We start from the raw sequence: 11,433 nt of genomic DNA on the forward strand, positions 1-11,433 counted from the left end.
CTACAAACACGCTAACACACAGCTTCCCCTGGTAAACTTTTGCATGTATATGTATGTATGCATACACATACACAAGCCTCACACACATGCACACACACATCCGTATACACATGGGTGCTTTAGGGCAGGGAGAATCTCACTTAGATGATCTGTCTAATCCCTTCTTTCACAGATAAATGACTCATGTGTAAGTCAATGGCCAAGCCGGGATTAGGGTGTTGAGTGGGTTTTTGAGGACACTGGGCTACCAGAACAGCTGACTCTCCTAATCTTGTATCCCTATAGGCACATAATTCTAGGTTTTATTTTTTTTTTTTTTGAGATAGAGTCTTACTCTGTCTCCCAGGCTGGAGTGCAGTAGCATCATGAATCTCACTGCAACCTCCAACTTCTGGGCTCAAGTGATCCTCCTGCCTCAGCCTCCTGAGGAGCTGGGACTACATGCGGGCACCATGACGCCCTGCTAATTTTTCTATTTTTAGTAGACACAGAGTCTCGCTTTTGCTCAGGCTGGTCTCAAACTCCTGAGCTCAAGCCATCCTCCTACCTTGGCTTTCCAGAGTGCTAGACTACAGGCATGAGCCACAACCTGGCCTAAATCTCTGCTCTTGATTCAGAGGTGGGTCCTTCTTGGGGAGGCCATGAGTGGGAGGGGCTGGGATCAGAGGTGAGGCCATAGGCAAGGCTCCTAGTAAACATTTCTCTTCACTGCTTGCTGCCTGTGCCCAAGACAGAAAATGTTACCCCTGGACCCCCAATGCACCTGCCCTTGTGTGATTATCACGGCTTCCCCACTGCTCTTAATTCCTGGCCATTCTCCCTGGAAGCCTCTGGCTGCACAGGGCTGATGTCTCTTGGTGTCCCTGCACAGTGCCCTGGCAGAGCACCTGTGGCCAGCAGCAGAGCCCTCCTTGGATTGTTGACCTTACCTTATGGCTGCAGATATGTAAAGTGAGAGGCCACTTCTGGCCACATCCTGGAAAAGCCAGGGCTTGTCAGCTGCTGGGTTTTTCTGTGCAAACACCCTCCCTGCCCCCCTACTCATTCCTGATTAGGGTGTGAGGGGTTGTGTTCCTCCTGGGACTCACTCACAGAGTGTGACACATGGCAAGAGTGGGTGCAGGTGCAGAATATGAGGAAGATACCCCCCTTCCATAAGGCCAGGTTCTACCCTAAGGGCTCTCTGGGTCTGGGGCGGGGGAGGAGAGAGAAGGGTGGGCACAGCTGCCAGAAAGAAGGGAGCCAGGCAGGCAAAGGAGGGCTTCCTCTCTTTTTTTCTTTCTTTCTTGCTTCAATAAGTAGCGATTATCAAGTGGGGATGGGGCAGGGGGGTGTTATATTCACAAGAAATGAGCTGGTTCTTCTGGGAGAAGTTTCTGGTGTAGTTGGTATATTTCTGGAAGTTTCAGGCTGGTGTAGGTATCCAGGGCTCTCACCTGCTGGGTGGGGGCATGGCAGTATGAGAGTTTCTGGTATCTTCAGGACAAAGTTCTCTTTGCGCTGGGTCGCTAGTTCCCTGCCAGCATCTCCTACTCTTTGAGACCCTCTCTTCATAGTCTGGCTTTGATGGCACCTTCAGCCTCCTCACCGCTTTGTTCCAGTCGACTTTCTGATTTTGGCCCCAAGCCTCCCTCAGTCCCATTGGACTCCTGGCCTTCTGGAGTCTGGATTTCTGGGCTCCCCCAAATCTGACTACACTCCAAGCCCCAGGTTTAGGGCACTCTGTCCATCAGCCTTGCCTCTCCCTCTGTCAAATTGGGTCCTCCTGCCCCCAATCTGCCCACCAGGGAAGTACTGGATAAGGGCTGGCTAGACCCAGTGGGCTGTGTCTGCAGATTTCCAGAAGACAGAGAAGGAGCCCAAAGCTCTCTTTTTAGAGAACCTGTGCTAGCTCTGGACAGAGAAGTATTTCTCAAAAGTTGTTCATGCTCATTGCAATGTCTTACATTGCGAACTGCCCTGAAATTTCACTCATTCCATCTCCTTCCTCTTTTAGTCTTGTTCACAGTGGGAAGTGGCTGAAGGAGGAAGGGCCCAGGCGAGAGTGAGCGGAAGCAGAAGGCTGGGAGGTGAAAGAGCGGGGCTGTCGCTGGCTCTGGCCGACAGGCTCTGCCAAGGGCTCCAGCGCGAGGAGAAAATGCACCTGCCGACCCTTCTCCTCTTCCTCTGGCTCTCAGGTGAGTGGGCTTGCGCTGTCCTAGCAGGGAAAGCTTAGCCAGTAGGAGGACAGGGCTTGGCAAGGAGGTGACTTTAGTGACATGAGCCTTGTGTGTTTCATCCATGAGCACACACCCCAGCCCAAGTCTCAGCATCTACGGTTGCCAGGGCGGGAATTTGGAGACATGATGAACCCAGCGCAATGCATGATTCCTGGACAACCCCAGGGCTGATGATATCGAATGAATAGAATGATGGGCTCCCCGTTCTCCTGGTCAGGGAAAAAGCAGAGGACCCCAGGCTGCTCAGGAGAGCAGGTGGACACCCCTGGACTGGACTGTTACCTTTGTGAATGAGTGATGAGTGCAGGAAGCTTTTGGGGTGGACATGAGGGTAGAGGGGCCCTGAAGGACAGAAAGAGGGGGTTTGCCAGCTAGGGATGGAGAAGATTCTAGGCATTTGGGGCAGGAAAGAATAATAAAAGCTGTGGAGGACTGAGATGGGGGCAGAGACCTACATCTGAGGGCTGGAGAAAACTTAAATTGGTAGATACCATTTTGATTAAAAACAAAGAGGATTTTCTTGACTGTTAGACATTGGAGACCCCAGGACTCAGCCAAGGCTTCTTCTCTACCTAGAGGTCCTCCCTTGTTGACCTTATTTGCCTTCTTGGCTTGAAATGCCACTTCTGAGGAGATGACCTCCAGTTTAGTATCTGCAACCTGAATGTCTCCCAGGACTCCTGAAACATACATCCAGTTGCCTGTTCAATATCTCCACTCAGATGTTGACACTTCAAGTGTGACCCTACCACATCTCCCCCATCAGATCCCCTACTCCCCTAGTCTTCCCCATCTTTGTGTTTGGCAACTCCATCTTTCTTGGTGCTCGGGCAAAACCTGGGGACATCTATCCTTTCCGTCCTACCTTCTGATGATCCTTTGAAGACGTGAGCCAGATCATGTCTCTCCTCTGGTCAAAGCCCTTCAGGGATCTCTCATGCTACTCAGAGTGAAAATGCAAACTCCATACAGAGGCTACAAGGTGGTCTGAGTCCGGCTCCCCCTGCCATGTTCCCTCCCTGGTATTGTTCTCAGTATTTTTTCTGCAATGGGTCCTTGGTCTTGGAGATTCAAGAATGAAACCCCAGACCCTGAGAGTAAGTGGCAGGACAGAGTTTATTTTATAGAGAAGGACATAGAGAGAAGGGTAGCAAAGCCTTTGGTAGGGGAGCTGGGAAACCTGGGGGGGTCTTTAGTCGAAGGGTTCATACACCGCCGGCAAGCAGGGAGGTCTTGGGGGTAAAAATCATACTTGGCCAGGAGTTGGCAGATAGAAAACATCCTTGCTATGTTGATTAGCAAATGAAAATGAACGTATTAACAGGTGAATGTGGTCCCTCCAAGCTTGTCTCAGGAAAAGCAGTGGGGTGTATGCTTTTCACTTCAGGAGGAGCCCACCCATATGAATTACTGGTCAGACTGCTTTTACCCTATCCTGATGGATTCCAGAGAGTGAAGTTTGGAGAGAAAAAAAAGGTCTTTTGCTGAGGCCTAGAAAATGGGGATCCCTGTCCAGCTCTAAAAGAGGAAACCCTGTATCAGTATCTTCTTCTAACCCTCTCCCCTGGCTCAACACACTCTGGCCACAGTGGTCTCTTAGATGTTCTTTGAATGAGCCAGGTGCACTCTGGCCTCAGGGCCTTTGCATTTACTGTTCTTTCTGCCCAGAACGTTCCACCCCAGATAGCCACAGTCTCGCATCCTCCACGTCTTTGCTACTTACCGAGGTTTTCACTGGTGTCCCTAATTAAAATCACAATTCTCTTGCATTATTTTCCTCATTGTCTATCTCTTCCCTTCCCCCATTTTGATAGACTGTAGGCTTCAAGACGGCAGGGGTTTTTGTGCCTACAACCATACCAGGTACTCATTAGATACTTTATAAGTGCTGGTTGAATAAGTGAATGTATCCAACACAGAGAGAATAATCTAACTGCTGTAACGCTTCTTCTGCAAACTTTCTCTTTCTACTTTCATAGAACCGAACAATTAAAACTCTGAAAGTCAATTGGAGAGGGCATCCATTGCTGATGGGAATGCACGGTGGTGCAGCCGCTTTGTGAAACAATTTGGCAGTTCCTCAAAACGTTAAAAATACAATTACACCATGATTCAGCAAGTCCACTCGGAGGTACCCAGGAGAATTGAAAACACACGTCCTTGTACAAACTTGTACATTAAGTGTTCATAACAACGTTATTCATAATATCTAAAATGTGGAAACAACTCACATGTCCATCAATTGATGAATGGGTAAATGTCATGTGGCGTATCCGTACAACAGAATATTACTCAGCCATGAGAGGAATGAAATGCTGATATAGAGGAGGGCCTGGATGGGCCTTGGAAGCATCACGCTGAGTGAGAGACACAAAGGCCGCACATTGTACGATTCCATTCACATGAACTGTCTAGAAGAAGCAACTCTATAGAGACGGAGAGTAGATTAGTGGCTTCGAGGGGTAGAGGAGTGGGGAGTCAGGGTGTGTGTGTGTGTGACTGTTAAAGAGTGTGAGTTTTTTTGGGGGGGGAGTGATGAAAATATTCTGGAATTAGATGTGGTGATGGTCATACACTTTTGTGAATATACTAAAAAAAAACCCCACTGAGTGGTACACTTTAAAAGAGTGAATTATATAAAAGGTGAATTATAGTTGGCAATTAAAATATCGGAGAGCTGAGAGAAGAAGGAGAGCATTAGAATTCTCCCTGGGGAAGTGTCTGGGAAGCATGTGGCCAATGCCTGGATCAGAGGCTCCCGAGAAGGGCATTCGTGGCAACTGGACAGCCCTCAGTGGTTTGTGACTCTCTTGTGTGGTCTGATTTGATCCTTCCATCTATCAGTTATAGACATGAACAAGATAATTTGTGAGGAAAACAGAACAAGATGACACGACACAGTGGGACTCAGGCGGGGGAAGTGCTCTGGGTTGGGTGGCTGAAGGACGCCCCTGAGAAGGGTCTCTGATGTCTCTCTGAGTTAAGACCTGGAGAAGAAGGGGGGGAAGGAGCAGGCACTCGGGCAGGACCAGCTTTCCAGGCACAGGGACGGTGAGTGTGAGGGCTTTGGAAACGAGCTTGGCCAGTGTGTTTGAGGAACAGAGAGGTCAGTGTGGCTTGTCACATGCTTCGGAGTTGCCTGTTGAGGCAGGTCACAGGCGTAATTATCATCTCTTTGGGAAATAGGTCACAAGGGAGGACGGTGACCTGCCCAGGACCACAAGGTTAGTGAAAGCAGACTGGAGTGGTTTTGGACACTCGGTCCTGGGTGAGTTCCAGCGTAGAAATGGAGGAGGCAGACTGGGGGTGACATGGTAGAAGATGCCTGGCCAGGCGAGGAAAGTACAGGCAAGGCTGTTTCTTCCTGACTCAGGGAACGGAGGAACTTGGTGGGGAGCAGATGTGAGAGTCGTACTGGGGTGTGTGGTTGGTGTGAGGCGCAGCTCTGGGTACTAACGTGGAAACTCGTGCCTCTGTTCCCACCAGCCTGTCTCACAGAACTTCCAGTCAGAAGCCGCAGATGTACCCAGCACTGCTTCCTTCTTCTAAAGAGTTCAGTGTTTAAAATGCTCAAGAAAAAAAATACTGACCTGGGCTGGGAGCAGGGGCTCACGTGTGTAATCCTCGCATTCTGGGAGGCAGAGGCTGGTGGATTGCCTGAGCTCGGGAGTTCCAGACCAGCCTGAGTAAGAGTGAGACCCCATCTCTAAAAAAATAGAAAAATTAGCCAGATGTTGTGGTGGGCACTCCTCGGGAGGCTGAGGCAAGAGAATCTCTTGCTGTGAGCTATGATGACTCCACAGTACTCTACCCCAGGGAGACAGAGTGAGACTCTGTCTCAAAAAAAAAAAATTTATATATATATAGACACACACACACATACATATATATAGAGAGAGACTAGAAAGTTCACTTTCTGTGAGAAAGGAAGAGGTTTACTTTCTTCACTTCAAAGAATTACATTTACAAGAAAGGAAGAGAGTTTTAATAATCCATTTTTTAAGAGAAAAATGAGCTGCTGTGTCTGACTTAAGCCATATCTTACATGGTGGCAGGGATGGACAAGGCCCCAAGTGTGCTGACCCAAGGTGGAGACCAGCTGGCCCCCTGTGCCCAGCTAGAGATGGGCAGGGCCTGGCTCTATCACTCCCGGCTGTGAGCAACTCACTTCTCTCTGGGCCCCACTGTCCTTTTGCTCTAGAATAACCCTGTGTGGTCTGGGCTGTAAATGCCTGAGGAGACAGCTGCTCCCAAGTGCTTGGGGCTGCCACCTGTGTCATGAGGGTTTGGATGGCAGGACTGGGTGGGGCATGGGCACCAGGGACAGAGGGGTGAAGCAGTGAGTGGGGCACATGGTTCAAAGGTCAGGCCCAATTCCAAGGCTCAGGTGAGAGGCCAGGGAGGCGGCTTAGGGGGTGAGATGGGCTAACAAAGCAGCTAAGGTGGGATGGCTGTCTGTATTAGTTTCCTCTTGCTGCCGTGATGAAGTTCCATGACACCAGTTATTACGTTATAGTTCTGGAGGTTGTTCAGAGGCTGTACCTCCCTTGGGAAGGTGTGCAATGATGCCAGCACCTAGTCCACTCTTCAAAGCAATTTTGGAGCTCTTTTTCTGGAATGACCATCAGAGCACACAAAAAGCACCCAACAACAATAATGAACACCACTCAGCAAGACATTGTCACACATCAACATGAAGACAGCTGTGAGACACTGATATACCAAGGTTATGAAATCTTACCAAGTTGTTTGTACAGTGCTGCCAACATAATTGTACAGTGGCCAGTTCACAAACTTAATTGTCAGAACTCATATGATGACAGTGATGTTCTGAAGGGTGGACTAGGCACTGGCATAGGCGTATAGCTTTGCAAGGGAAGTACTTCAAAGGTGACTGTAGTGATATTCAGCAATGAGGTAACTTGTTCTAGGATGACTTCATGAACTTAATTCTTTTTTTTTTTTTTAATTGAGACAGAGCCTCAAGCTGTCACCTGGGTAGAGTGCTGTGGCATCACAGCTCACAGCAACCTCCAACTCCTGGGCTCAAGCGAGTCTCCTGCCTCAGCCTCCCAAGTAGCTGGGACCACAGGCGCCCGCCACAATGCCAAGTATTTTTTGGTTGCAGCCATCATTGTTGTTTGGCGGGTCTGGGCTGGATTCGAACCCGCCACCTTAGGTGTATGTGGCTGGCGCCTTAGCCACTTGAGCTACAGGTGCCAAGCCATGAACTTAATTCTAAGCTCATATGGTACATATATTTCTGTGCCTGGCTTATTTCACTTAACATAATGCCCTCTAGTTCTATCTGTGTTGTCATGAATGACAGAATTTCCTTCTTTTAAAAGGTTATATAGTATTTCATTGTACATATACATCACATTTGCTTTATCCAGTCATTTGTTGATAAATATTTAACTTGCTTTTGCCTCTATATCTTGGCTACTATGAATAATGGTGCAATGACCATGGACATGCAGAGGTCTCTTCAACATACTGATTTCAATTCCTTTAGATATGCTCCCACAGGTGGCATTGCTGCATCATATGGTAATTCTATTTTTCATTTTTTGAAGAACTTTCATGTTGTTTTCTAAAATAGCTGTATTAATTTACATTTCTACAACAGCATACAAAGGTTCTGTTTTCTCCAAATTTTTGCCAACACTTATTATTTGTCTTTTTGATAATAGCTATTCCAACAGGTATGAAGTAATATCTCATTGTGGTTTTAATTGCATTTCTTGATGATTAGAGATATTTAGCATTTTTGATATATCTGTTGCCCATTTGTATCCCTTCTTTTGAGAAATGTCTGGTGATATCCTTTGCCAATTTTTAAATTGGATGATGATTATTATTTTTTGAGACAGTCCTACTTGGTCACCCTTGGTAGAGTGCCATGGGATCTTAGCTCACAGCAACCTCCAACTCTTGGGTTCAAGTGATTCTCTTGCCTCAGCCTTCCAGGTAGCTGCAAATACAGGTGCCTACCACAGCATCTGGCTATTTTTTTAGAGACAGGGTCTTGCTTTTGCTCAGGTTGGTCTTGAACTCATGAACTCAGGCAATCCACCCACCTCATCCTCCTACGTGCTGGCATTACAGGTATGAGCCACTGTGCCTAGTCTAAATTGGGTTTCTTGCTATTGAGTTATTTGAATTCCTTAAATATTTTGGATCTTATCTCCATGTCAGATGTATGGTTTGTAAATATTTTTTTCCAAATCCATAAGTTATGTCTTCACTCTGTTAACTGTTTCCTTTGCTGTGCAGAAGGTTTTTAGTTTGATGCAATTCCATTTGTCTACTTCTGCTTTTGTTGCCAACGTTTTTTGGGTCATATCCAAGAAATCTTTGCTCAGACCAATGGCAAGGAAATTTTTCCTTATTTTTTTCTTCTAGTATTTTTACAGTTGCAGGTTTTACAGTTAAGTCTTTTATCCATCTTGAGTTGACTATTGCATATGGCAGGTAAGATAGGGCCCAATTTCATTCTTCCACAGGTAGAGATATCCAGTTTTCCCAACATCATCTATTGGAGAGACTCTTATTGCCCCACTGTGTGTTCTTGTTGCAGAACCCATTTCTCATATGAGGAAGATGGGCTGGAGTGGAACAAGGTCTGCGCCTTTGCGCGCATCTTTTGCTCTCTGGATTGTCATGGTCCTCACTGTTTCCCAGTGTCTCTCTGACACTGAGGCCTTGGGTTATTTGCCATTTGTTATCATGCTGGAACTGCTGTTTTTCTTACAATAAAGAAATAATTCCCTGTATTCTGAATCTTTCAAAGATGAGCACAAGAGAGAAAGAACAAGATGAATAAATATTTTAAGAAAATGCTGCTTCACTGTTTATAATACTCCTTACTACCTCTGCTATAGTAATCAGGACAGGGTGGACTGGCATAAAGATGGACAAACAGATCAATGGAACAGAATGGGAAATCCATAAATAATCACAGATTTGTCATTTGACAAAGGGGCCAAGGCCATTCAATGAAGAAAATGGGAACTGTGTGATATATGTCCCATAGCACCTGGAGACCTCTAGGTTGGGTCTACAGCAGAGACACTAGACACTAATAGAACCATCAGGACAGTCTCCCCCCAGCCATCTGATGTGGCTGCTTCAGCTGGACCTCCTGAGGACCCACAGTATTGAGTGTCAAGGCAGTAGTTACTTTCTCATGGAAATGGGTCTTCCTGTATTCCCTCCCCACCAGACCAGTATAACACAAAGGTGGCTGCAAATGGATATCCCTTGAAAGATGCAGATGACATTGGCCGTGAGAAGGAAGAGAGGGATGAATTATAGATCACCTTTATTGCTCAGTGTCAACATCTTGTTTATTTTGGGACCTGTGGCTGTGCTTTCTAGGGTTTTCCTCACGTCTTTGACCCAGTGGGACATTGAAGGACAAAGGTTTGGCACCTGGAAGGTGAATTATATCACTGGCTATGATTTAATTCGTGAGATGCTTGCATTTGGGAGCTGTTCCCAGGGCAAGAGGCTGTGGCCCTGCCCTTGGGATGGGAAGTGATAGATACATGGATTTGTTTTCCAGGTTCCCTCAATGCTGAGATTAGAGAGGATCCAATCACCGGTCCAGGAGCAGTGAGTGGTCCAGAGGGGGGCTCACTGACCGTGCAGTGTTGTTATAACCCAGAGTGGAGAACCCACAAGAAGTGGTGGTGTCGAGGGGCTGATTGGGGCCCCTGTAAGATCCTTGTTGAGACCACTGGAACAGAGGAAGAGGTGAAGAAGGACCGTGTGTCCATCCGGGATAGTTGGAAAGACTACACATTCAATGTGACCATGGAGGCGCTCAGGAGAGATGACGCTGACACTTACTGGTGTGGGATCGAAAGAACTGGAATTGACAAAGGGGTCCAAGTTAAGGTGACCATTGACCCAGGTAAGAGGACGTAGAGCATCTCTTGTCAGCCTGCCTGCTCTGTTCTGGTCCTGTGGTCCCATTAGTGTGAATTAACAGTTACTTAGTGTGACCTGTCACAGAAGATGGTTAAGTCCTGAGGTCTCAGAGCTCAACTGTGCACTTGGACTCTGTGGCGCCCAGGGTCCCCTTTCAGGGTGATATTAAACTAGTGTTTTTCAATCATTTTTATCTCATGGCACACTTGAATCCATAGTTAAACTTCCGGGGCACACTTAAATTATGTTGATCAAAAAAAAAAAGAGTAAAAGAAAGAATTTAAGTACTGTGCTCTGAACTCCTTTCGAAAATAATTTGATTAACGATCTTTAAAATTTTTCACAGCACATCTGAGAGCCTCTCACAGCACTGCCATGGCACACGGGTAGAAAATCACTGGATTAACCCTTCCTAGGGACTTTTATTTCTTTCTCTGTGCAGCTCAGTGTCAGTGTCTATTGCTCACAGGGACAAGTTTCAGCTCATGGGCCAAAGGATCCCCTTCATGGTACCCAGAGACCCCACTCCCTGCCAGCACTTTCCTGGGGCCTCTGGTGCCCAGGTGTGCCTTGCTCTCCGTGGGGTTCCAGACTTCACAGCCCTTTCCAACTGGGGGAAAGAGGCCCAGCATAGTTGGAGGGCTGGGGTATAATCCTGAGGTCCGGAAAGGCTTTCACAGTCAAATGGCTGCATTCCTTGGACCTGGAATCCCACCTAGCACATTTGGGCTTCCCAATGTCTTCCTAGTCCTTCTAGAAGGCAGAGCCTTGTGGGAGGCTCAGGTCCAAGGTCCCAGTGCCCTGGTTTGTAGGAGTTTATCTGTTAGGTGGGGCACAAGCCGTGCTCCCCTCAGACAGTGGTACCAGCCGGAGGGCCTCATGGCACAGGGGCAGCACCTGGGGCATGTTCTAGTTTGCAAAGTGCAGAACGTACATTGTCTCACCAAATCCATGCCACAAGCCCGAGAAGTAGGCGTCCCCATCATGAAGCTTTGCAACTTGCCCAAAGTCAGGTTCTTCCTGAACATTACAATTTTGTTCAGGGCAGACTCTCACCTTTGATGTCCCAGATCCAGGGTCCATGTCAGATGCTGTGTGAATTCCCCCTCTGCTCCTGTCTTTGCTGGGTATATAAGGTGAGGCGAGGTTTAGCTGAGGCCCTGCCACAGTAGCAGGATTGTTTCAAGTTCAGCTGACTCCACCCAGCCTGGTTCTGAGGCTCCTCCCTGGGTTTGATTGCACCCTCTCACCTGACTCTGAGGCTCTGAAGTCTCTTAAG

At 47.5% G+C, this 11,433-nt stretch overlaps 2 protein-coding genes across 2 annotated transcripts in view; one reads left to right on the plus strand and one right to left on the minus strand.

Moving 5' to 3' along the window:
* The window catches only part of RAB37 (RAB37, member RAS oncogene family), a 60,331-nt gene that overhangs the window by 23,839 nt on the left and 25,059 nt on the right, over positions 1 to 11,433 (minus strand). The window lies entirely within an intron of this gene.
* Positions 1 to 11,433, plus strand: part of CD300LF (CD300 molecule like family member f) — a 23,417-nt gene that overhangs the window by 3,395 nt on the left and 8,589 nt on the right. Inside the window, exons 2-4 of the mRNA XM_023511160.1 lie at positions 1,997 to 2,177; positions 9,787 to 10,137; positions 11,225 to 11,237. Coding sequence (XP_023366928.1) covers positions 2,138 to 2,177; positions 9,787 to 10,137; positions 11,225 to 11,237 — 404 coding nt within the window. The 5' untranslated portion in view covers positions 1,997 to 2,137. The remainder of the gene's footprint in view (positions 1 to 1,996; positions 2,178 to 9,786; positions 10,138 to 11,224; positions 11,238 to 11,433) is intronic.

Source organism: Otolemur garnettii, unplaced genomic scaffold (genome assembly GCF_000181295.1).
Source record: "Otolemur garnettii isolate 467f Iridium unplaced genomic scaffold, OtoGar3 scaffold00018, whole genome shotgun sequence".
NCBI classification, from domain to species: Eukaryota; Metazoa; Chordata; class Mammalia; order Primates; family Galagidae; genus Otolemur; species Otolemur garnettii.